Genomic DNA, 24884 nt, shown 5'->3' with positions numbered 1-24884 from the left:
AGAAAAAATGGGGAAAACGCCAGGGAAATCCCAGGGAAAAGGGGGGAAAAATTGCAGGGAAAAAGGGGAGAAAATCTTGGGAAAAAGGGGGAAAATCCTGGGTAAAAAAGGGGAAAATCCTGGGAAAAATCCTGGGAAAAGGGGGGGAAAATTCCAGGGAAAAAGGGGGGAAAATCTTGGGAAAAAGGGGGAAAATCCTGGGTAAAAGGGGGGGGGAAAACCGGGAGAAAAAATGGGAAAAACCCTGGGGAAATCCCAGGGAAAAGGGGGGGAAAAATTCCAGGGAAAAAGGGGGGGAAAAATGGGGGAAAAATCCTGGGAAAAATCCTGGGAAAAATCCTGTGGGAAACCAGGAAAAAGCAGGAAAAATCCTGGGAAAAACCCTGGAAAAAACCTGGGAAAATCCTGGGGAAAAAGGGGGGAAAATCCCAGGAAAAAGGGGGGAAAATCCTGGGGAAAAGGGGGGGAAAAATCCCAGGGAAAATAGGGGGGAAAATTCCAGGGAAAAAGTGGGGAAAATCCTGGGGAAAAGGGGGGAAAATCCTGGAGAAAATTCCAGGAAAAATCCCGGGAAAAATGGGAAAAATCCTGGGAGGAAGAAGAAAAACCCTGGGAAAAATCCTGGGAAAAATCCTGTGGAAAAGCAGGAAAAAGTGGGAAAAAGTGGGGAAAAAAGGGGGAAAATCCTGGGAAAAAAACAGGAAAAAATGGGAACAATCCCAGGAAAAAACAGGAAGAATCCTGGGATAAAGTGGAAAAATCCCAGGAAAAACCAGGAAAAATCCCGGGAAAAATCCTGGGAAAAACCAGGAAAAAACGGGAAAAAGTGGGGAAAAATCCAGGGAAAAATCCCCGGAAAAAGCAGGAAAAATCCCAGGAAAAACCAGGAAAAATTCCAGGAAAAGCAGAAAAATCCCAGGAAAAATCCCAGGAAAAGCGGGAAAAAATGGGAAAAAGTGGTGAAAAAAATGGGAAAAAACCTGGGAAAAAGCAGGAAAAATCCCAAGAAAAAGCAGGAAAAAAACCGGAAAAATCCCACGAAAGAACAAGAAAAATCCTGAGAAAAAGCAGGAAAAATCCTGGGGAAAATCCTGGGAAAAACCAGGAAAAAACGGGAAAAATCCCAGGAAAGAACAAGAAAAATACCAGGAAAAATCCGGGGAAAAAAGAGGAAAAAATGGGAAAAATCCCGTGAAAAACCAGGAAAAAACGGAAAAATCCCAGGAAAAAGCGGAAAAATCCCAGGAAAAAGCGGGAAAATCCCAGGAAAAATCCCAGGAAAAAAACCAGGAAAACCCAGGAAAAATCCCGGGAAAAAACCAGAAAAAAACAGGAAAAATTCTGGGAAAAAGCAGAAAAAGCCCAGGAAAAATCCCAGGAAAAAGCAGAAAAATCCCAGGAAAAAATCCTGGGAAAAACCAGGAAAAACCCAGGAAAAATCCCCGGAAAAAGTGGAAAAATCCCAGGAAAAATCCTGGGAGAAACCAGGAAAAAACCAGGAAAAATCCCAGGAAAAAGCAGAAAAATTCCAGGAAAAAATCCTGGGAAAAACCAGGAAAAACCCAGGAAAAATCCCCGGAAAAAGTGGAAAAATCCTGGGAAAAACCAGGAAAAATCCCAGGAAAAAGCAGAAAAATCCTGGGAAAACAACCAGGAAAAACCAGGAAAAATCCCGTGAAAAAACCAGAAAAAAACAGGAAAAATCCCAGGAAAAAGCAGAAAAATTCCAGGAAAAATCCTGGGAAAAACCAGGAAAAAACCAGGAAAAATCCCAGGAAAAAGAGGAAAAATCCCAGGAAAAATCCTGGGAAAAACCAGGAAAAACCAGGAAAAATCCCAGGAAAAAGCGGAAATAACCGGAAAAAACAGCTAAAATCCCAGGAAAAAGTGGAAAAATCCCCGAAAAAATCCCTGGAAAAACCAGGAAAAATCCCAGGAAAAACCAGAAAAAGCCAGGAAAAATCCCAGGAAAAAGCAGAAAAAAACAGGAAAAATCCCAGGAAAAAGCGGAAAAATCCCAGAAAAAATCCCCGGAAAAACCAGGAAAAATCCCCGGAAAAACCAGAAAAAACCAGGAAAAATCCCAGGAAAAAGCAGAAAAAACCAGGAAAAATCCCAGGAAAAACCAGAAAAAAACAGGAAAAATCCCAGGAAAAATCCCAGGAAAAAGCAGGAAAAACCAGGAAAAATCCCAGGAAAAAGCGGAAAAATCCCAGAAAAAATCCCCGGAAAAACCAGGAAAAATCCCAGGAAAAAGCAGGAAAAAACCCAGGAAAAAGCGGAAAAATCCCCGAAAAAATCCCCGGAAAAACCAGGAAAAATCCCAGGAAAAAGCAGAAAAAACCAGGAAAAATCCCAGGAAAAAGCAGAAAAAAACCGGAAAAACCAGGAAAAAGCAGAAAAAACCAGGAAAAATCTCAGGAAAAATCCCAGGAAAAACCAGAAAAAAACAGGAAAAATCCCAGGAAAAAGCGGAAAAATCCCCGAAAAAATCCCCGGAAAAACCAGGAAAAATCCCAGGAAAAATCCCAGGAAAAAACCCAGGAAAAAGCGGAAAAATCCCCGAAAAAATCCCCGGAAAAACCAGGAAAAATCCCAGGAAAAAGCAGAAAAAAACAGGAAAAATCCCAGGAAAAAGCAGAAAAAACAGGAAAAATCCAGGGAAAAAGCAGAAAAAACCAGGAAAAATCCCAGGAAAAAACAGAAAAACCAAGGAAAAATCCCAGGAAAAAATCCAGGAAAAACCAGAAAAAAACAGGAAAAATCCCAGGAAAAAGCAGAAAAAACCAGGAAAAATCCCAGGAAAAAGCAGAAAAAAACAGGAAAAATCCCAGGAAAAAGCAGAAAAAACCAGGAAAAATCCCAGGAAAAAGCAGAAAAAAACGGAAAAACCAGGAAAAATCCCAGGAAAAACCAGAAAAAAACAGGAAAAATCCCAGGAAAAACCAGGAAAAAACCAGGAAAAATCCCAGGAAAAAGCAGAAGAAAACAGGAAAAATCCCAGGAAAAAGCAGAAAAAAACAGGAAAAATCCCAGGAAAAAGCAGGAAAAAACAGGAAAAATCCCAGGAAAAAGCGGAAAAATCCCAGAAAAAATCCCCGGAAAAACCAGGAAAAATCCCCGGAAAAACCAGAAAAAACCAGGAAAAATCCCAGGAAAAAGGAGAAAAAAACAGGAAAAATCCCAGGAAAAATCCCAGGAAAAAGCAGAAAAAACCAGGAAAAATCCCAGGAAAAAGCAGAAAAATCCCCGAAAAAATCCCCGGAAAAACCAGGAAAAATCCCAGGAAAAAGCAGAAAAAAACAGGAAAAATCCCAGGAAAAAGCAGAAAAACCCAGGAAAAATCCCAGGAAAAAACAGAAAAACCAAGGAAAAATCCCAGGAAAAACCAGAAAAATCCCAGGAAAAAATCCTGGGAAAAACCAGGAAAAAACCAGGAAAAATCCCAGGAAAAAGCAGAAAAATCCAGGAAAAAATCCTGGGAAAAACCAGGAAAAACCAGGAAAAATCCCAGGAAAAAGCAGAAAAATCCCAGGAAAAATCCCAGGAAAAAATCCAGGAAAAACCAAGAAAAATCCCAGGAAAAAGCGGAAAAACCGGAAAAACAGGAAAAATCCCAGGAAAAACCAGAAAAAAACAGGAAAAATCCCAGGAAAAAGCGGAAAAATCCCCGAAAAAATCCCAGGAAAAACCAGGAAAAATCCCAGGAAAAAGCGGAAAAATCCCCGAAAAAATCCCCGGAAAACCAGGAAAAATCCCAGGAAAAGCAGGAAAAATTCCCCAAAAGCCCCGCAATGTGGGCTGGGGCCGCTCCCGAGCACCAGGAACCGCTGAGAATTGCCGAGAATTGCCGAGAATTGCCAAGAATTGCCGAGAATTGCCAAGAATTGCCGAGAATTGCCGAGAATTGCAAGAATTGCCAAAAATTGCCGAGAATTGCCAAGAATTGCCAAGAATTGCCAAGAATTGCCAAGAATTGCCGAGAATTGCCGAGAATTGCCGAGAATTGCCGAGAATTGCCGAGAATTGCCGGAAGGCCACTCACGTCCTCGTCCAGGCTCGTCTGCTCCAGGTCCAGCAGCTTGAACTGGAGCCGCTTGAAGATCTCCTCCAGGGCCTCGCAGGCGCGGTAATCCAGCTTTTCCCCTGGAAAAATCCCGGAATTCTGGCACCGGCGCCGCCGCGGCGCCCGGAAAAGGCCCCAAACATCCCCCGAAAGGGCCCAAAAGGCACCAAAAAAGCCCCAAAAAAGCCCCCAAAGCCCCAAAGGGCCAAAAAGGACCCAAAAGGCCCAGAAAGGGCCCAAAAGGCTCCAAAAGGCCCCAAAAGGCCCCAAAAAGCTCCAAAAAGGGCCCAAAAAGGGCCCAAAAGGCCCCAAAAGGCCTCAAAAAGGCCCCAAAAGGCTCCAAAAAGCCCCAAAAGGGCCCAAAAAGGCTCCAAAAGCCCCAAAAGGCTCCAAAGGCCCCAAAAGGCTCCAAAAGGGCCCAAAAAGGCCCCAAAAAGGCCCCCAAAAGGCCCCAAAAAGCCCCCAAAAAGGGCCCAAAAGGGCCCAAAAAGTGCCCAAAAGGGCCCCAAAAAGGGCCCAAAAGGCCCCAAAAAGCCCCAAAAAGGCCTCAAAAAGGCCCCAAAAGGCCCCAAAAAGGCCTCAAAAAGCCCCAAAAAAGCCCCCAAAAGCCCCAAAAGGGCCAAAAAGGCCCAGAAAGGCCCAAAAGGCCTCAAAAAGGCACCAAAAAAGCCCCCAAAAGCCCCAAAAGGGCCCAAAAGTCCCCAAAAGGCTCCAAAAGGGCCTAAAAAGGGCCCAAAAAGCGCCCAAAAGGCCCCAAAAAGCCCAAAAAGGGCCCAAAAGGCCTCAAAAAGGCCCCAAAAAAGCCCCAAAAAGCCCCAAAAGGGCCCAAAAGTCCCCAAAAGGCTCCAAAAGGGCCTAAAAAGGGCCCAAAAAGGCCCAAAAGGCGCCCAAAAAGGCCCCAAAAGCCCAAAAGGGCCCAAAAGGCCCAAAAGGGCCAAAAAGGCCCCAAAAGGCCCAAAAATGGCCCAAAAGGCACCAAAAAGCCCCAAAAAGCCCCAAAAGGGCCAAAAGTCCCCAAAAGGCTCCAAAAGGGCCTAAAAAGGGCCCAAAAAGGCCCCAAAAGGGCCCAAAAAGACCCCCAAAAGGGCTCCAAAAGGGCTCCAAAAGGCCCCAAAAAGCCCCAAAAGGGCCCAAAAAGACCCCCAAAAGGCCCAGAAAGGGCCCAAAAGGCCTCAAAAAGGCCCCAAAAAGGGCCCAAAAGTCCCCAAAAGGCTCCAAAAGGGCCTAAAAAGGGCCAAAAAGGCCCAAAAAAGGCCCAAAAACGCCCCAAAAGGCCCCAAAAAGGGCCCAAAAGGCTCCAAAAAGCCCAAAGGCCCCAAAAGGGCCAAAAAGGCCCCAAAAAGGCCCCAAAAGGCTCCAAAAAGCCCCAAAAAAGCCCCAAAAGGGCCCAAAAAGGGCCCAAAAGGGCCCCAAAAAGGGCCCAAAAGGCCCCAAAAAGCCCAAAAAGCCCCAAAAAGGCCCCAAAAAGGGCCCAAAAGGACCCAAAAAGGCCCAGAAAGGGCCCAAAAGGCCTCAAAAAGGCCCCAAAAAGCCCAAAAAGGCCCCAAAAAGGCCCCAAAAAGCCCAAAAAGGGCCCAAAATCCCCAAAAAAGCCCCAAAAAGGGCCCAAAAGTCCCCAAAAGGCTCCAAAAGGGCCTAAAAAGGCACCAAAAAGGCCCCAAAAAGCCCAAAAAGGGCCCAAAAGGGCTCCAAAAGGGCTCCAAAAGGCCCCAAAAAGCCCCAAAAGGGCCCAAACAGACCCCCAAAAGGCCCCAAAAGGGCCCAAAAGGCCTCAAAAAGGCCCCAAAAAGGGCCCAAAACCCCCCAAAAAGCCCCCAAAAAGGCCCAAAAGTCCCAAAAGGCTCCAAAAGGGCCTAAAAAGGGCCCAAAAAGACCCTGAAAGGCTCCAAAAAGCCCAAAAAGGCCCAAAAGGCCCCAAAAGGCCAAAAAGGACCCAAAAGGCCCAGAAAGGGCCAAAAGGCCCCAAAAAGCCCCAAAAAGGCCTCAAAAAGGCCCCAAAAGGCCCCAAAAAGGCCTCAAAAAGCCCCAAGAAGGCCCCAAAAAGGCTCCAAAGGGCCCAAAAGGCCCCAAAAAGGGCCCAAAAAGGGCCCAAAAAGGGCCAAAAAGGGCCCAAAAGGCTCCAAAAAGGGCCCAAAAGGGCCCAAAAAGGCCCCAAAAAGGCCCCAGAAAGGCCCAAAAGGGCCCAAAAAGGGCCAAAAGGCTCCAAAAAGGCCCCAGAAGCCCCAAAAAGGCCCCAAAAAGCCCAAAAAGGCCCCAAAAGGGCCCAAAATCCGGGCGAGGATCCCCAGGGAGGGCCCGGGGAGGCTGCGGGGGAGGGGAAGCGCTCCGGGATTGCCGGGAAATTCCCAAGAGATTCCCGAGAAATTCCTGAGAAATTCCCAACAAACCCCTGAGAAATTCCCGAGAAGTTCCTGAGGAGCTCCCAACAAATTCCCAAGAGATTCCTGAGAAATTCCCAAAGAATTCCTGAGAAATTCCTGAAAAATTCCTGAGAAATTCCCGAGAAATTCCTGAGGAATTCCGAGGAATTCCTGAGAAATTCCCGAGAAATTTGCGAGAAATTCCCCAAAAAATCCTGAGAAATTCCTAAGGAGTTCCCAAGAAATTCCTGAGAGATTCCTGAGGAGTTCCCGAGACATTCCCAAGGAAATTCCGGAGAAATTTGGGAGAAATTCCCAAGAAATTCCCAAAGAATTCCTGAGAAATTCTGGAGAAATTCCCCCCCAAAAATTCTGGAGAAATTCCTGAATTCTGGAGAAATTCCAAAAAAATTCCTGAGAAATTCCCGAAAAATTCTGGAGAAATTCCCAAGAAATTCCCAAAGGATTCCTGAGAAATTCCCGAGAAATTCCTGAGGAATTCCCGAGGAATTCCCAGCTCGGATCTGGGAATATTTCCCAAAGAATTTGGGCTTTTCTTAAAAATTTCTATCCAGGAAAAAGGAAAAAATTCCCAAATTTTGCTTCGTTCCCAGCCGGGAATTCCCTCGGGAACAGAGCGAGGAAAGGGGGCTGGAAAACGGCTGGAAAAGGGTGGGAAAAGGGTGGGAAAAGGGTGGGAAAAGGGTGGAAAAAAGCTGGAAAAGGGTCTGGAAAAGGGAAGGAAAAAGGGAAGGAAAAGGGAAAGAAAAAGGATGGAAAAAAGCTGGAAAAGGGGTTGGAAAAGGGAAGGAAAAGGGAAGGGAAAAGGGGTGGAAAAAGGCTGGAAAAAAGGTGGAAAAAGGAAGGAAAAAGGAAGGAAAAAGAATGGAAAAAGGGTGGGAAAAGGGTGGAAAAAAGGGTGGAAAAAAAAAGCTGGAAAAGGGAAGCAAAAAGGGTGGAAAAGGGAAAGAAAAAGGATGGAAAAAAGCTGGAAAAGGGGTTGGAAAAGGGAAGGAAAAGGGGTGGAAAAGGGCTGGAAAAGGGTGGGAAAAAACTGGAAAAAAGCTGGAAAAGGGGCTGGAAAAGGGGAAAGAAAAAGGGAAGGAAAAGGGAAGGAAAAAGGGTGGAATAAAGCTGGAAAAGGGGCTGGAAAAGGGAAGGAAAAGGGGTGGAAAAAAAGCTGGAAAAGGGGCTGGAAAAGGGGCTGGAAAAGGGAAGGAAAAGGGTGGAAAAAAAGCTGGAAAATGGAAGGAAAAAAGGGCTGGGAAAGGGAAGGAAAAAGGGTGGAAAAAAGCTGGAAAAGGGTCTGGAAAAGGGGAAGGAAAAAGGGAAGGAAAAGGGAAGGAAAAAAGCTGGAAAAAAGCTGGAAAAAAGCTGGAAAAGGGGCGGAAAAAGGGGCTGGAAAAGGGAAGGAAAAAGGGTGGAAAAAAAGCTGGAAAATGGAAGGAAAAAAGGGCTGGAAAAGGGAAGGAAAAAGGGTGGGAAAAGGGAAGGAAAAAGAATGGAAAAGGGTGGAAAAAAGCTGGAAAAGGGTCTGGAAAAGGGAAGGAAAAGGGAAGGAAAAAGGGTGGAAAAAAAGCTGGAAAAGGGAAGGAAAAAAGGGCTGGGAAAGGGGCGGAAAAGACTGGAAAAAAGCTGGAAAAGGGTCTGGAAAAGGGTGGAAAAAAGGGTGGAAAAAAGCTGGAAAAAAGCTGGAAAAGGGTCAGGAAAAGGGACTGGAAAAGGGAAGGAAAAAGGGTGGAAAAAAAGCTGGAAAAGGGACTGGAAAAGGGAAGGAAAAAGCTGGAAAAGGGGTTGGAAAAAAAGCTGGAGAAGGGTGGGAAAAAGCTGGAAAAAAGCTGGAAAAGGGTTGGAAAAAGGGTCTGGAAAAGGGAAGGAAAAAGGGTGGGAAAAGGCTGGAAAAAGGGTGGAAAAAAGCTGGAAAAGGGTCTGGAAAAGGGAAGGAAAAGGGAAGGAAAAAGGGTGGAAAAAAAGCTGGAAAAGGGAAGGAAAAAAGGGCTGGGAAAGGGGCAGAAAAGACTGGAAAAAAGCTGGAAAAGGGTCTGGAAAAGGGTGGAAAAAAGGGTGGAAAAAAGCTGGAAAAAAGCTGGAAAAGGGGTGGAAAAAGGGGCTGGAAAAGGGAAGGAAAAGGGGTGGAAAAAAAGCTGGAAAAGGGGCTGGAAAAGGGAAGGAAAAAGGATGGAAAAGGGAAGGAAAAAGCTGGAAAAGGGGTTGGAGAAAAAGCTGGAGAAGGGTGGGGAAAAGCTGGAAAAAAGCTGGAAAAGGGTTGGAAAAAGGGTCTGGAAAAGGGAAGGAAAAAGGGTGGGAAAAGGCTGGAAAAAGGGTGGAAAAGGGTGGGAAAAAGCTGGAAAAAAAGCTGGAAAAAAGCTGGAAAAGGGACTCACCTTTGAGATCCAAGCAGTCAATCCTGGGAGCCAGATCCTTAAATTCCTGGAAAACAGCAAAAAAAATAAAAAAAGGGAATTTTCCAAGTGGGGAGAAGGAAGGAGAAGGAGAAGGGAATTCCATGGGAAAAAACGGGAATTCCATGGGAAAAAACGGGAAAAGGCTCCTCCCCCCTCCCCCCCAGAGGAAAATTTGGGAATTCTCGCGGGGATTTGGGAATTCCCGGAATTCTCGAAGCGGGAAAAAAGAAAAAGGGGATGAGGAAAATTGGGATTTTGGGGAGAAGAAATCCCCAAATTCCGAAAGGATTCCAAAATCCTTTGGGGGGGGGGGGGGGGGGGAGGGAGAGGAAAAATTGGGAATTTTTCCATGGGGAAAATCCCATTTTTATCCCATTCCCATCCCAATTTAATCCCAGTTTTATCCCAATTCCATCCCAATGAAATCCCAATTTTATTCCAATTCAATCCCATTTTTATCTCAATTAAATCTCAATTAAATCCTGATGAAATCCCATTCCCATCCCAATTTTATCCCATTTTCATCCCAATTTTTATCCCAATTAAATCCCACTTAAATCCCAATTTTATCCCATTTTTACCCCAATTTTATCCCATTTTTACCCCAATTTTATCCCAATTAAACCCCATTTTTACCCCATTTTTATCCCTTTCCCATCCCAATTTTACCCCATTTTTATCCCAATTTACCCCAATTTTATCCCATTTTTACCCCATTCCCACCCCAATTAAATCCCATTTTTATCCCAAATAAATCCCAATTAAATCCAATTTTATCCCATTTTTACCCCATTTTCACCCTATTCCCATCCCAATTAAATCCCATTTTTATCCCAATTAAATCCAAATTAAATCCCATTCCCATCCCAATTTTACCCCAATTTTACCCCAATTTTATCCCAATTTTCCCCCAATTTTTCCCCCAATCTTTCCCAACTTTACCCCAATTTTACCCCAATTTTACCAATTTTTACCCCAATTTATCCCAATTTTAACCCCAACTTATCCCAATTTTACCCATTTTTACCCCAATTTTACCCAATTTTCCCCCAATTTTCCCCCATTTTTACCCAGATTTTACCCCAATTTTACCCCCAATTTTTCTCCCAATCTTTCCCAATTTTACCCCAATTTATCCCAATTTTATCCCAATTTCCCCCAATTTTACCCCAATTTTTCGCCCCAATCTTTCCCAATTTTACCCCAATTTTCCCCCAATTTTATCCCAATTTTCCCCCAATCTTTCTCAATTTTATCCCATTTTTACCCATTTTTACCCCAATTTTATCCATTTTTATCCCAATTTTCCCCATTTTTACCCCAATTGTATCCCAATTTCCCCCAATCTTTCCCAATTTTCCCCCCAATTTCCCCCAATTTTACCCCATTTTTACCCAAATTTTACCCCAATTTTATCCCAATTTTGCCCAATTTTCCCCCCAATTTCCCCCCAATCTCTCCCAATTTTATCCCAATTTTATCCCATTCCTACCCCATTTTTACCCAATTTTACCCCCAATTTCCCCCCAATTTTATCCCAATTTCCCCAATTTCCCCCAATTTTACCCCATTTTTACCCCAAATTTATCCCAATGTATCCCATTTTTCCCCCAATTTTTCCCCAACCTTTCCCAATTTACCCCAATTTTATCCCAATTTATTCCAATTTTATCCCATTTTTACCCCAATTTTATCCCAATTTTACCCCAATTTTAGCCCCAATTTTATCCCATTTTTACCCCAATTTTCCCCAATTTCCCCCAATTTTATCCCAATTTTCCCCCAATTTTACCCCATTTTTACCCCAATTTTATCCCAATTTTACCCCATTTTTACCCCAATTTTATCCCAATTTTATCCCAATTTTCCCCCCAATTTTACCCCATTTTTACCCAATTTTATCCCAATTTTACCCCATTTTTACCCCAATTTTATCCCAATTTATTCCAATTTTATCCCATTTTTCCCCCAATTTTATCCCAATTTTCCCCAATTTTACCCCATTTTTACCCCAATTTTATCCCAATTTTACCCATTTTTACCCCAATTTATCCCAATTTACCCCATTTTCCCCCAACCTTTCCCCCAACCTTTCCCAATTTTACCCCAATTTTACCCAATTTTACCCCAATTTTATCCCATTTTTACCCCAATTTTCCCCCAATTTCCCCCCAATTTATCCCAATTTTCCCCCCAATTTCCCCCAATTTTACCCCATTTTTACCCAAATTTTACCCCATTTTATCCCAATTTTGCCCCAATTTCCCCCCAATTTTCCCCCCAATCTCTCCCAATTTTATCCCAATTTTATCCCATTCCTACCCCATTTTTACCCCAATTTTATCCCCAATTTCCCCCCAATTTTATCCCAATTTTCCCCCCAATTTTCCCCCAATTTTACCCCATTTTTACCCAAATTTTATCCCAATTTTATCCCATTTTTCCCCCAATTTTTCCCCAACCTTTCCCAATTTTACCCCAATTTTATCCCAATTTATTCCAATTTTATCCCATTTTTACCCCAATTTTATCCAATTTTACCCCAATTTTAGCCCCAATTTATCCCATTTTACCCCAATTTTCCCCCAATTTCCCCCCAATTTTATCCCAATTTTCCCCCCAATTTTACCCCATTTTTACCCCAATTTTATCCCAATTTTACCCCATTTTTACCCCAATTTTATCCCAATTTTATCCCAATTTTCCCCCCAATTTTACCCCATTTTTACCCCAATTTTATCCCAATTTTACCCCATTTTTACCCCAATTTTATCCCAATTTATTCCAATTTTATCCCATTTTTCCCCCAATTTTATCCCAATTTTCCCCCAATTTTACCCCATTTTTACCCCAATTTTATCCCAATTTTACCCCATTTTTACCCCAATTTTATCCCAATTTTACCCCATTTTTCCCCCAACCTTTCCCCCAACCTTTCCCAATTTTACCCCAATTTTACCCCAATTTTACCCCAATTTTATCCCATTTTTACCCCAATTTTCCCCCAATTTCCCCCCAATTTTATCCCAATTTTCCCCCCAATTTCCCCCAATTTTACCCCATTTTTACCCAAATTTTACCCCAATTTTATCCCAATTTTGCCCCAATTTTCCCCCCAATTTTCCCCCCAATCTCTCCCAATTTTATCCCAATTTTATCCCATTCCTACCCCATTTTTACCCCAATTTTATCCCAATTTTACTCCAATTTTACCCCAATTTTACCCATTTTTACCCCAATTTTACCCCAATTTTATCCCAATTTATTCCAATTTTATCCCATTTTTCCCCCAATTTCCCCCCAATTTTTCCCCCATTTTTCCCCCAATTTTCCCCCATTTTTACCCCATTTTCCCCCCAATTTTTTCCCAATTTCTCCCCAATTTTTCCCCCATTTTTCCCCCATTTTTCCCCCCAATTCCCCCCCATTTTCCCCCAATTTCCCCATCAAACCCCACCACAGAACCCCCCAAACCCGGGAATTTTGGGGCCATTCCCGACATTCCCGAGGCTCCGGACTCGCCTGGATCTGCTTGAGGAGTTTGGGGATCTGGCGGCAGCCGAGCTTGAGGCAGGCCTGGCGGTAGGCGGCCAGCAGCTCCTCCAGGGTCACGTTCTGGGCTGGAAAAGCGGGAACATCCCGTGGGAAAGAGGGGAAATCCCGTGGGAATGTGGGGAAAAATTCCGTGGGGAAAATCCCGTGGGAATGTGGGGAAAATTCCGTGGGAAAGTGGGGAAAATTCCGTGGGAATGAGGGGAAAATTCCGTGGGAAAGTGGGGAAAAATCCGTGGGAATGAGGGAAAAATTCCATGGGGAAAATCCCGTGGGAAAGAGGGGAAAATTCCGTGGGGAAAATCCCGTGGGAAAGAGGGAAAAATTCCGTGGGAATGTGGGAAAAATTCCATGGGAAAGTGGGGAAAATTCCGTGGGAATGAGGGAAAAATTCCATGGGGGAAATTCCGTGGGAATGTGGGGAAAATTCCATGGGAAAGTGGGGAAAATTCCATGGGGAAAATTCCGGGGGAAAGTGGGGAAAATTCCGTGGGAAAGTGGGGAAAATTCCGTGGGAATTTGGGAAAAATTCCATGGGAATGCAGGGGAAAAATTCCGTGGGAAAGCGGGGAAAATTCCATGGGAATGCAGGGGAAAATTCCGTGGGAATGAGGGAAAAAATTCCATGGGAAAGTGGGGAAAATTCCGTGGGAAAGTGGGGAAAATTCCATGGGAATGAGGGAAAATTCCGTGGGAAAGCGGGAAAAATTCCATGGGAACGAGGGAAAATTCCATGGGAACGAGGGAAAATTCCGTGGGAATGCGGGAAAAATTCCGTGGGAAAGTGGGGAAAATTCCGTGGGAATGAGGGAAAAAATTCCGTGGGAATGTGGGGAAAATTCCGTGGGAAAGCGGGAAAAATTCCGTGGGAATGAGGGAAAAATTCCGTGGGAATGAGGGAAAAATCCCGTGGGAATGAGGGGAAAATTCCGTGGGAAAAATTCCGTGGGAAAGAGCGGAAAATTCCGTGGGAATGAGGGAAAAATTCCGTGGGAATGTGGGGAAAATTCCGTGGGAATGTGGGGAAAATTCCGTGGGAATGAGGGAAAAATTCCGTGGGAAAGAGGGAAAAATTCCATGGGGAAAATTCCGTGGGAAAGAGGGAAAAATTCCGTGGGAATGAGGGGAAAATTCCGTGGGAAAAATTCCGTGGGAAAGTGGGGAAAATTCCGTGGGAAAGAGGGGAAAATTCCGTGGGAAAGAGGGAAAAATTCCATGGGAATGTGGGGAAAATTCCGTGGGAATGAGGGAAAAATTCCGTGGGAATGTGGGGAAAATTCCATGGGAAAGTGGGGAAAATTCCATGGGAAAGCGGGGAAAATTCCGTGGGAAAGTGGGGAAAATTCTGTGGGAAAGTGGGGAAAATTCCGTGGGAATGAGGGAAAAATTCCATGGGAATGTGGGAAAAATTCCGTGGGAAAGTGGGGAAAATTCTGTGGGAATGTGGGGAAAATTCCGTGGGAATGAGGGGAAAATTCCGTGGGAAAGTGGGGAAAATTCCGTGGGAAAGAGGGAAAAATTCCATGGGAATGAGGGAAAAATTCCGTGGGAATGAGAGGAAAATCCCGTGGGAAAGTGGGGAAAATTCCGTGGGAATGAGGGGAAAATTCCGTGGGAATGCGGGGAAAATTCCGTGGGAAAGAGGGAAAAATTCCGTGGGAGAAAAATTCCGTGGGAAAGAGGGAAAAATTCCGTGGGAAAGTGGGGAAAATTCCGTGGGAGAAAAATTCCGTGGGAAAGAGGGAAAAATTCCATGGGGAAAATTCCGTGGGAATGAGGGAAAAATTCCGTGGGAAAGTGGGGAAAATTCCAAGGGAATGAGGGAAAAATTCCGTGGGAAAGTGGGGAAAATTCCATGGGAAAGTGGGGAAAATTCCGTGGGAATGAGGGAAAAATTCCGTGGGAAAGAGGGAAAAATTCCGTGGGAAAGTGGGGAAAATTCCATGGGAATGAGGGAAAAATTCCGTGGGAAAGTGGGGAAAATTCCATGGGAAAGTGGGGAAAATTCCGTGGGAATGAGGGAAAAATTCCGTGGGAAAGAGGGAAAAATTCCGTGGGAAAGTGGGGAAAATTCCGTGGGAATGAGGGAAAAATTCCGTGGGAAAGAGGGGAAAATTCCGTGGGAAAAATTCCGTGGGAATGAGGGAAAAATTCCGTGGGAATGTGGGGAAAATTCCGTGGGAAAAATTCCGTGGGAATGTGGGGAAAATTCCGTGGGAAAGAGGGAAAAATTCCATGGGGAAAATTCCGTGGGAATGTGGGGAAAATTCCGTGGGAAAGTGGGGAAAATCCCGTGGGAATGAGGGAAAAATTCCGTGGGAATGAGGGGAAAATTCCGTGGGAAAGTGGGGAAAATCCCGTGGGAATGAGGGAAAAATTCCGTGGGAAAGTGGGGAAAATTCCGTGGGAAAGAGGGAAAAATTCCGTGGGAATGTGGGGAAAATTCCGTGGGAAAGAGGGAAAAATTCCGTGGGAATGTGGGAAAATTCTGTGGGAATGAGGGAAAAATTCCGTGGGAATGTGGGGAAAATTCCGTGGGAAAGTGGGGGAAATTCCGTGGGAATGCGGGGAAAATTCCGTGGGAATGTGGGAAAAATTCCATGGGGAAAATTCCGTGGGAATGAGGGAAAAATCCCGTGGGAAAGTGGGGAAAAATTCCAGGGGAAAGCGGGAAAATTCCGTGGGGAAAATTCCGTGGGAATGCGGGAAAAATTCCGTGGGAAAGCGGGGAAAATTCCGTGGGAAAGTGGGGAAAATTCTGTGGGAATGTGGGGAAAATCCCGTGGGAATGAGGGAAAAATTCCGTGGGAAAGTGGGGAAAATTCCGTGGGAATGTGGGGAAAATTCCGTGGGAATGAGGGGAAAATTCCGTGGGGACAATTCCGTGGGAATGAGGGAAAAATTCCATGGGGAAAATTCCGTGGGAAAGCGGGGAAAATTCCATGGGAATGAGGGAAAATTCCGTGGGAATGCGGCGGAAATTCCATGGGAAAGCGGGAAAAATTCCGTGGGAATGAGGGAAAAATTCCGTGGGAAACCGGGGAAAATTCCGTGGGGAAAATTCTGTGGGAATGAGGGGAAAATTCCGTGGGAAAGCGGGAAAAATTCCGTGGGAAAGCGGGGAAAATTTCCATGAAAAAGTGGGAAATAATTCCAAGGGAATGCGGGAAAAAATTCCATGGAACAGTGGGAAAAAATTCCATGGAAAAGGGGCGAAATATTCCATTGAAAAGTGGGGAAAGAATTCCAAGGAAAAGTGAGAAAGATTCCAAGGAAAAGCGGGAAATAATTCCATGGAAAAGCAGGAAAAATTCCATGGAAAAGCAGGAAAAGGGTTTGGGATTGGGGTGATTTGGGGGCATTTTGGGGCTCTTTCCAGGCCGGTTTTGGGGTGATTTGGGGACATTTTGGGGCTCTTTCCAGGCCGGTTTTGGGGTGATTTGGGGGCATTTCGGGGCTGTTTTCAGAGCATTTTGGGGCTGTTTCCAGGCCGGTTTTTGGGCTGTTTTCAGAGCATTTTAGGGCTCTTTCCAGGCCGGTTTTTGGGCTTTTTTCAGAGCATTTTGGGGCTGTTTCCAGGCCTCTTTTTGGGGCTGTTTTGGGGGTATTTTGGGGCTGTTTCCAGGCCCTTTTTACAGTGATTTGGGGGCATTTCGGGGCTGTTCCCAGGCCGGTTTTTGGGCTGTTTTCAGAACATTTCGGGGCTCTTTCCAGGCCCTTTTTACAGTGATTTGGGGGCATTTTGGGGCTCTTTCCAGGCCGCTTTTTGGGGCTGTTTTCAGAGCATTTCAGGGCTCTTTCCAGGCCCTTTTTACAGTGATTTGGGGGCATTTCGGGGCTGTTTCCAGGCCGGTTTTTGGGCTGTTTTCAGAACATTTCGGGGCTCTTTCCAGGCCGGTTTTTGGGCTGTTTTCAGAGCATTTCGGGGCTCTTTCCAGGCCCTTTTTACAGTGATTTGGGGGCATTTCGGGGGCTTTTTTCAGAGCATTTTGGGGCTGTTTCCAGGCCGCTTTTTGGGGCTGTTTTGGGGGCATTTCGGGGCTGTTTTCAGGCCCTTTTTACAGTGATTTGGGGGCATTTCGGGGGCTCTTTCCAGGCCGGTTTTTGGGCTGTTTTCAGAACATTTCGGGGCTCTTTCCAGGCCCTTTTTACAGTGATTTGGGGGCATTTCGGGGGCTGTTTTCAGAGCATTTCAGGGCTCTTTCCAGGCCCTTTTTACAGTGATTTGGGGGCATTTCGGGGCTGTTTTCAGGCCCTTTTTACAGTGATTTGGGGGCTGTTTTCAGAGCATTTCAGGGCTCTTTCCAGGCCCTTTTTACAGTGATTTGGGGGCATTTCGGGGGCTGTTTTCAGAGCATTTCGGGGCTCTTTCCAGGCCGCATTTTGGAGCTGTTTTGGGGGCATTTCGGGGCTGTTTTCAGGCCCTTTTTACAGTGATTTGGGGGCATTTCGGGGCTCTTTCCAGGCCGGTTTTGGGGGCATTTCGGGGCTGTTTTCAGGCCCTTTTTACAGTGATTTGGGGGCATTTCGGGGCTCTTTCCAGGCCGGTTTTGGGGGCATTTTGGGGCTCTTTCCAGGCCCTTTTTACAGTGATTTGGGGGCATTTCGGGGCTGTTTTCAGAGCATTTCAGGGCTCTTTCCAGGCCCTTTTTACAGTGATTTGGGGGCATTTCGGGGGCTCTTTCCAGGCCGGATTTTGGGCTGTTTTCAGAACATTTCGGGGCTCTTTCCAGGCCCTTTTTACAGTGATTTGGGGGCATTTCGGGGGCTGTTTTCAGAGCATTTCAGGGCTCTTTCCAGGCCGCTTTTTGGGGCTGTTTTGGGGGCATTTCGGGGCTCTTTCCAGGCCCTTTTTACAGTGATTTGGGGGCATTTCGGGGCTGTTCCCAGGCCGGTTTTTGGGCTGTTTTCAGAGCATTTGGGGGCTCTTTCCAGGCCCTTTTTACAGTGATTTGGGGGCATTTCGGGGCTGTTTTCAGGCCCTTTTTACAGTGATTTGGGGGCATTTCGGGGGCTGTTTTCAGAGCATTTCAGGGCTCTTTCCAGGCCCTTTTTACAGTGATTTGGGGGCATTTCGGGGGCTTTTTTCAGAGCATTTTGGGGCTCTTTCCAGGCCGCTTTTTGGGGCTGTTTTGGGGGCATTTCGGGGCTGTTTTCAGGCCCTTTTTACAGTGATTTGGGGGCATTTCGGGGCTCTTTCCAGGCCGGTTTTGGGGGCATTTCGGGGCTGTTTTCAGGCCCTTTTTACAGTGATTTGGGGGCATTTCGGGGGCTGTTTTCAGGCCGGTTTTGGGGGCATTTTGGGGCTCTTTCCAGGCCCTTTTTACAGTGATTTGGGGGCATTTCGGGGGCTGTTTTCAGAGCATTTCGGGGCTCTTTCCAGGCCCTTTTTACAGTGATTTGGGGGCATTTCGGGGGCTGTTTTCAGAGCATTTCGGGGGCTCTTTCCAGGCCCTTTTTACAGTGATTTAGGGGCATTTCGGGGCTGTTTTCAGAGCATTTCGGGGCTCTTTCCAGGCCCTTTTTACAGTGATTTAGGGGCATTTCGGGGCTGTTTTCAGAGCATTTCGGGGCTGTTTTCAGGCCCTTTTTACAGTGATTTGGGGGCATTTGGGGGCTCTTTCCAGGCCGGTTTTGGGGGCATTTCGGGGCTCTTTCCAGGCCCTTTTTACAGTGATTTGGGGGCATTTCGGGGGCTGTTTTCAGAGCATTTCAGGGCTCTTTCCAGGCCGTTTCCAAGCCTCCTCCCCCCCCCCTCTCCGGTTCCCTTCCCCGTCCGTCCCCCCCCCCCTCTATCCCCTCCCCCGCCATTCCCTCACCGTGTCTCCAGGGATCCTTGGGCTCCACGGCCCCGGACACGATGTCCTCGTCCGAGGGGAACGTGACCCGCTTGGCCCCGGGCCTCCCCCGCCCGTCCTCGGCCCCTCGGGCCGCCCCTCCCGGGGAGGCCTCGGCGGCCGCCGGGGCCGCGTCCCCCGCTGCGGCCTCGGCCTCTTCCATCGCGGAGCTCTCGGTGCTTCAGGGCCGCCCGGGGGGCATCGCCCGGAGCCCCGGGGGCCACCCCGGGCCGGCCACAGCGAGGGAGGCCCCGGGACCGGGAGCGGCACCGAGCGGAGCCGCCGCAACGGCCCCGCGCCACGGCCGCAACGGCCGCACTTTCGCCACGGCCGCGCTGGGAGCTGCCGGCGGGATGGGGAGAGCGGCGGAAAAAAAAAAACAAAACAAAAAACAAAACCGGGAAGGGGCAGGGATGGAAGGGAAGGAGGGGAAAGGGAGAGGGGAGCGCGGAGGGAGAGGAGGGGAAAGGAGGAGGAGGCGCCGCGCGGGGCCCGGCGGCCGTGGCGAATCTGCGGCGGCGAATCTGCGCGGCGGTTGGGGGCGGCAGATTCGTCACGGCCGGGAAAATTGGGGGGGGGAAATTGGGGAAAAGGGAGAGGAGGGAGAGGGAGAAGGGGGAAAGGAAGCGGGAGAAGGAGAGCGGTGAGGGGGCTCCGGTGGCAGCGGGCTCGGAGAGGCCCCGAGGGGCCGGGAGGCGAATCGGCGGAGCGGCCGGGGACGCGCGCAGGGCCGGGGACGCGCGTGGGGACGGGGCCGGGACCGGGATCGGGACCGGGATCGGGATCGGGATCGGGACAGAGAACCCCACTCGGGACTAGGAAAGGGACTGAGAAACCCACACAGGACCGGGAACGGGACCGGGATCGGCAGACCCGCGTGGGACCGGGAATGGGACCGGGATCGGGATCGGGAGACCCGCGTGGGACCGGGAACGGGACCGGGAATCCCACACGGGACCGGGAACGGGACCAGGAACCTCCTGAGCAGGATCGGAGCCCCCTGACCGGGAACGGGACCGGGAATCCCACACGGGACCGGGAACGGGACCAGGAACCTCCTGAGCAGGATCGGAGCCCCCTGACCGGGAACGGGACCGGGAATCCCACACGGGACCGGGAACGGGACCAGGAACCTCCTGAGCAGGATCGGAGCCCCCTGACCGGGACCGGGACCGGGAACGGGACCGAGAATTCCACACGGGACCGGGAGAGCTGCGTGGGACCGGGAAGCCCGCACGGGTACGGGACCGGGAATCCCACCCGGGAGACGGGACCGGGACCGGGAGATCCAAGCGGGATCGGGACCGGGAATCCCCCACGGGATCGGGACCGGGACCGGGAGATCCAAGCGGGAACGGGACCGGGAATCCCCCACGGGAACGGGATCGGGACCGGGAGATCCAAGCGGGAACGGGACCGGGAATCCCCCACGGGAACGGGACCGGGACCGGGAATCCCCCACGGGATCGGGACCGGGATCGGGAATCCCCCACGGGATCGGGACCGGGATCGGGAGATCCAAGCGGGATCGGGACCGGGAATCCCCCACGGGATCGGGACCGGGACCGGGAGATCCAAGCGGGAACGGGACCGGGAATCCCCCACGGGATCGGGACCGGGACCGGGAGATCCAAGCGGGATCGGGACCGGGAATCCCCCACGGGATCGGGATCGGGACCGGGAATCCCCCACGGGAACGGGATCGGGACCGGGAGATCCAAGCGGGAACGGGACCGGGAATCCCCCACGGGATCGGGATCGGGACCGGGAATCCCCCACGGGAACGGGATCGGGACCGGGAGATCCAAGCGGGAGGGGAGCGGGAATCGCACTCGGAACCGGGAATGGGAGACCCAGGGGGGAGCGGGAACGGGAGCGGGATCCCCTTGGAATTCACATCCTTCTTTTTCTCGTTTTTTTCCCCCATTTTTCCCCTTTTCCCCCCATTTGTTCCTCATTTCCCCCCCTAATTTCCCACTCCATTTTTCCTCATTTTTATCCCCCTTTCCTCCATTTTTTCCCCATTTCCCCTCCCTTTTCCCCATTTTTCTCCCATTTCTCCCCATTTTTCCCCCCATTTTTCCTCATTCCCCCCCCTTCCCCCACTTTTCTCCCCATTTTCCTCCCCATTTTTCCTCATTTTTCCCCCCATTTTTCTCCCCTTTTCCCCCCATTTTTCCCCCATTTTTCTCCCCTTTTCCCCCCATTTTCCCCCCATTTTTCCTCATTTTTCCCCCGTCTTTCCTCATTTTCCCCCCATTTTTCTCCCTACTTTCCCCCCATTTTTCCCCTTTTCCTCCCCATTTTTCCTCATTTCCCCCCATTTTTTCCCCATTTGCCCCCTTTTCCCCTTTTTTCCGCCCATTTCTCCTCATTTTCCCCCCATTTTTTCTCCCCATTTTTCCTCATTTCCCCCCCATTTTTCCTCATTTTTTCTCCCCATTTCCCCCTCATTTTTCCTCATTTCCCCCCCATTTTTTCCCCCCATTTTTCCTCATTTCCCCACGATTTTTCCTCATTTTTTTCTCCCCATTTTTCCTCATTTCCCCGCGATTTTTCCTCATTTTTTCTCCCCATTTCCCCCCCATTTTTCCTCATTTCCCCCCCATTTTTCCCCCATTTTTCCTCATTTTTTCTCCCCATTTCCACTCATTTTTCCTCATTTTCCCCTCCATTTTTTCTCCCCATTTTTCCTCATTTCCCCCCCATTTTTCCTCATTTTTTCTCCCCATTTCCCCCTCATTTTTCCTCATTTCCCCCCCATTTTTTCCCCCCATTTTTCCTCATTTCCCCACGATTTTTCCTCATTTTTTTCTCCCCATTTTTCCTCATTTCCCCGCGATTTTTCCTCATTTTTTCTCCCCATTTCCCCCTCATTTTTCCTCATTTCCCCCCCATTTTCCCCCCCATTTCCCCTCATTTTTTCTCCCCATTTCCCCCCCATTTCTCCCCATTCCCCCCCATTTTTCCTCCCCATTTTTCCTCATTTCCCCCCATTTTTCCTCATTTTTTCTCCCCATTTCCCCCCCATTTTTTTCCCCCATTTTTCCTCATTTCCCCCCATTTTTCCTCATTTTTTCTCCCCATTTCCCCCTCATTTCCCCCCCATTTCCCCTCATTTTTTCTCCCCATTTCCCCTCATTTTTTCTCCCCATTTCCCCTCATTTTTCCTCATTTCCCCCCCATTTTTCTCCCCATTTCCCCCTCATTTTTCCTCATTTCCCCCCCATTTCCCCTCATTTTTTCTCCCCATTTCCCCCTCATTTTTCCTCATTTCCCCCCCATTTTTTCTCCCCATTTCCCCCTCATTTTTCCTCATTTCCCCCCCATTTCCCCTCATTTTTTCTCCCCATTTCCCCCTCATTTTTCCTCATTTCCCCCCCATTTTTCCTCATTTCCCCCCCATTTCCCCTCATTTTTTCTCCCCATTTCCCCCTCATTTTTCCTCATTTCCCCCCCATTTTTCTCCCCATTTCCCCCCCATTTTTCCTCATTTCCCCCCCATTTTTCCTCATTTTTTCTCCCCATTTCCCCCTCATTTTTCCTCATTTCCCCCCCATTTTTTCTCCCCATTTCCTCCCCATTTCCCCCCCATTTCCCCCCCATTTCCTCCCCATTTCCCCCCCATTTCTCCCCATCCCCCCCATTTTTCCTCATCCCCCTCTTTCCCAGCCTCCTCCATCCCTCCCCGCCCCATCTCCTCCCGCTCCCCGTGCGGATCCTGCGCCTCCCGCGGGGCCCCGACAGCTCCGGGAGCCGCGGCTTTTCCTGCCCTTCCCGCTGCCCTTCCCGATCTCCGCCCGCAGCTCCTCCCGAGCTCCTCCAGAGCGTCCGCGCCGCGCTCCGGGAGCGCTTCCTGCGCCTCCTGAGCTTCTCCCGAGGCCGCCGCGCCCGCTTTTCCCTCTGGAGCGGGCTCCTGCTGGACGCCGAGCTGGGCGCCGCGCCCGCCGAATCCGTGGCGTTCCAGGTGGATCGGCTGCGGACTCCCTTGGGAATGCAGGCGGCGGCTCTGCTGCGCGCCAGCGACGTGCTGGCCTTCTCCTTCCCTCTGCAATAAAGCCGCCAGGGCTGCTTCGAGCCACAAGCTGGGCCTCTTTCTTGGCGGTTTTTCCTGCCTTTGCCCCATTTTCCTGCCTTTTCCCCGTTTTCCCGCCTTTTTCCTGACCTTTTCCCACCTTTTCCTGCACTTTCCCGCCTTTTCCCCATTTTCCCGCCTTTTTCCTGACCTTTTCCCACCTTTTCCTGCACTTTCCCGCCTTTTTCCCGGCCTTTCCCCACTTTTTCCTGGCTTGATTCCCATTTTTCCTGGCTTTTTCCCCCATTTTCCCCACTTTTCCCCATTTTTCCCCCCAATTTTCCCTCATTTTTCCTCATTTTTCTCCCCATTTTCCCTCATTCTTCCTCCATTTTTCCTCATTTTTCCCCATTTTTCCCCCATTTTCCCTCATTTTCCCCCCCATTTTTCCTCATTTTTCCCCATTTTCCCTCATTTTCCCCCATTTTCCCCATTTTCCCCATTTTTCCCCCATTTTTCCGACGTGCTGGCCTTCTCCTTCCCTCTGCAATGAGCTCCCGAGGCAATAAAGCCGCCAGGGCTGCTTCGAGCCACAAGCTGGGCCTCTTTCTTGGCGGTTTTTCCTGCCTTTGCCCCATTTTCCCGCCTTTTTCCCATTTTCCCGCCTTTTTCCCATTTTCCCGCCTTTTTCCCAGCCTTTTCCCCATTTTCCCGCCTTTTTCCCGGCCTTTTCCCCACTTTTTCCTGGCTTGATTCCCATTTTTCCTGGCTTTTCCCCCCATTTTCCCTCATTTTTCCTCCATTTTCCCTCATTTTCCCCCCCATTTTTCCTCATTTTTCTCCCCATTTTCCCCCATTTTCCCTCATTTTCCCCCCATTTTCCACCATTTTCCCTCATTTTTCCTCCATTTTTCCCCATTTTTCTCCCATTTTTCCTCATTTTCCCCTCCATTTTTCCCCATTTTTCTCCCATTTTTCCTCATTTCCCCCCCCATTTTTCCTCATTTTTCTCCCCTTTTCCCCCCATTCTTCCTCCATTTTTCCCCATTTTCCCCCCATTTTTCCTCATTTTCCCCCCATTTTCCCTCATTTTTCCTCCATTTTTCCCCATTTTTCTCCCCATTTTTCCTCATTTCCCCCCCCATTTTTCCTCATTTTTCTCCCCATTTTCCCTCATTTTTCCTCCATTTTCCCTCATTCTTCCTCCATTTTCCCTCATTTTTTCCCCATTTATCCTCCATTTTTCCTCATTTTTCCTCCATTTTTCCCCATTTTTCTCCCATTTTTCCTCATTTTCCCCCATTTTCCCCCATTTTCCCTCATTTTTCCCCATTTTCCCTCATTTTTCCCCATTTTTCCCCATTTTCCCCATTTTCCCCCCATTTTTCCGACGTGCTGGCCTTCTCCTTCCCTCTGCAATGAGCTCCCGAGGCAATAAAGCCGCCAGGGCTGCTTCGAGCCACAAGCTGGGCCTCTTTCTTGGCGGTTTTTCCCGGCCTTTGCCCACTTTGCCCATATTTTCCCGCCTTTTCCCCATTTTCCCGCCTTTTTCCCATTTTCCCGCCTTTTTCCCAGCCTTTTCCCCATTTTCCCGCCTTTTTCCCGGCCTTTCCCCCACTTTTTCCTGGCTTGATTCCCATTTTTCCTGGCTTTTCCCCCCATTTTCCCTCATTTTTCCTCCATTTTTCCCCATTTTTCTCCCCATTTTTCCTCATTTCCCCCCCCATTTTTCCTCATTTTTCTCCCCATTTTCCCTCATTTTTCCTCCATTTTCCCTCATTCTTCCTCCATTTTCCCTCATTTTTTCCCCATTTTTCCTCCATTTTTCCTCATTTTTCCCCCATTTTCCTTCATTTTCCCCCCCATTTTTCCTCATTTTTCTCCCCATTTTCCCCCATTTTCCCTCATTTTTCCCCCATTTTTCCTCATTTTTCTCCCATTCTTCCTCATTTTCCCCTCCATTTTTCCCCATTTTTCCTCATTTTCCCCTCCATTTTTCCTCATTTTTCTCCCCTTTTCCCTCATTTTCCCCCCCATTTTTCCTCATTTTTCTCCCCATTTTCCACCATTTTCCCTCATTTTCCCCCCATTTTCCACCATTTTCCCTCATTTTTCCTCCATTTTTCCCCATTTTTCTCCCATTTTTCCTCATTTTCCCCCCCATTTTTCCTCATTTTTCTCCCCATTTTCCACCATTTTCCCTCATTTTTCCTCCATTTTTCCCCATTTTTCTCCCATTTTTCCTCATTTTCCCCCCCATTTTTCCTCATTTTTCTCCCCATTTTCCCCCATTTTCCCTCATTTTTCCCCCATTTTTCCTCATTTTTCCTCCATTTTTCCCCATTTTTCTCCCATTCTTCCTCATTTTCCCCTCCATTTTTCCTCCCCTTTTCGCCCCATTTTTCCCCATTTTTCCCCATTTTCCCCATTTTTCCCCCATTTTTCCGACGTGCTGGCCTTCTCCTTCCCTCTGCAATGAGCTCCCGAGGCAATAAAGCCGCCAGGGCTGCTTCGAGCCACAAGCTGGGCCTCTTTCTTGGCGGTTTTTCCTGCCTTTGCCCCATTTTCCCGCCTTTTTCCCATTTTCCCGCCTTTTTCCCATTTTCCCGCCTTTTTCCCAGCCTTTTCCCCATTTTCCCGCCTTTTTCC

At 48.3% G+C, this 24884-nt stretch overlaps 2 protein-coding genes across 3 annotated transcripts in view; one reads left to right on the top strand and one right to left on the bottom strand.

Moving 5' to 3' along the window:
* PPP1R37 (protein phosphatase 1 regulatory subunit 37) overlaps positions 1-18542 on the bottom strand; it is a 50035-nt gene extending 31493 nt beyond the window's left edge. For both annotated transcript variants that reach the window (XM_082299617.1, XM_082299616.1), the window contains exons 1-4: positions 18203-18542; positions 12354-12451; positions 8811-8856; positions 4046-4146 (exon numbers count right to left, since the gene is read on the bottom strand). In XM_082299617.1, coding sequence (XP_082155743.1) covers positions 4046-4146; positions 8811-8856; positions 12354-12451; positions 18203-18383 — 426 coding nt within the window. In that variant the 5' untranslated portion in view covers positions 18384-18542. The remainder of the gene's footprint in view (positions 1-4045; positions 4147-8810; positions 8857-12353; positions 12452-18202) is intronic.
* A 362-nt stretch (positions 18543-18904) lies between these two features.
* On the top strand, positions 18905-22277 carry GEMIN7 (gem nuclear organelle associated protein 7; the record flags this gene model as incomplete). Its single annotated transcript, XM_082299669.1, has 2 exons — positions 18905-19459; positions 21893-22277. The coding sequence occupies exons 1-2, from the start codon at positions 19110-19112 to the stop codon at positions 22275-22277; spliced, it is 735 nt and encodes a 244-aa protein (XP_082155795.1). The 5' UTR covers positions 18905-19109.
* Between the last annotated feature and the right edge of the window lie 2607 nt (positions 22278-24884).

The sequence above is a fragment of the Coloeus monedula genome, assembly GCF_965178545.1.
Source record: "Coloeus monedula genome assembly, chromosome: 33".
Lineage (NCBI taxonomy): Eukaryota > Metazoa > Chordata > Aves > Passeriformes > Corvidae > Coloeus > Coloeus monedula.
Note: the sequence above shows the minus strand (reverse complement) of the source record. Positions and strands in the feature narration are given on the sequence as shown.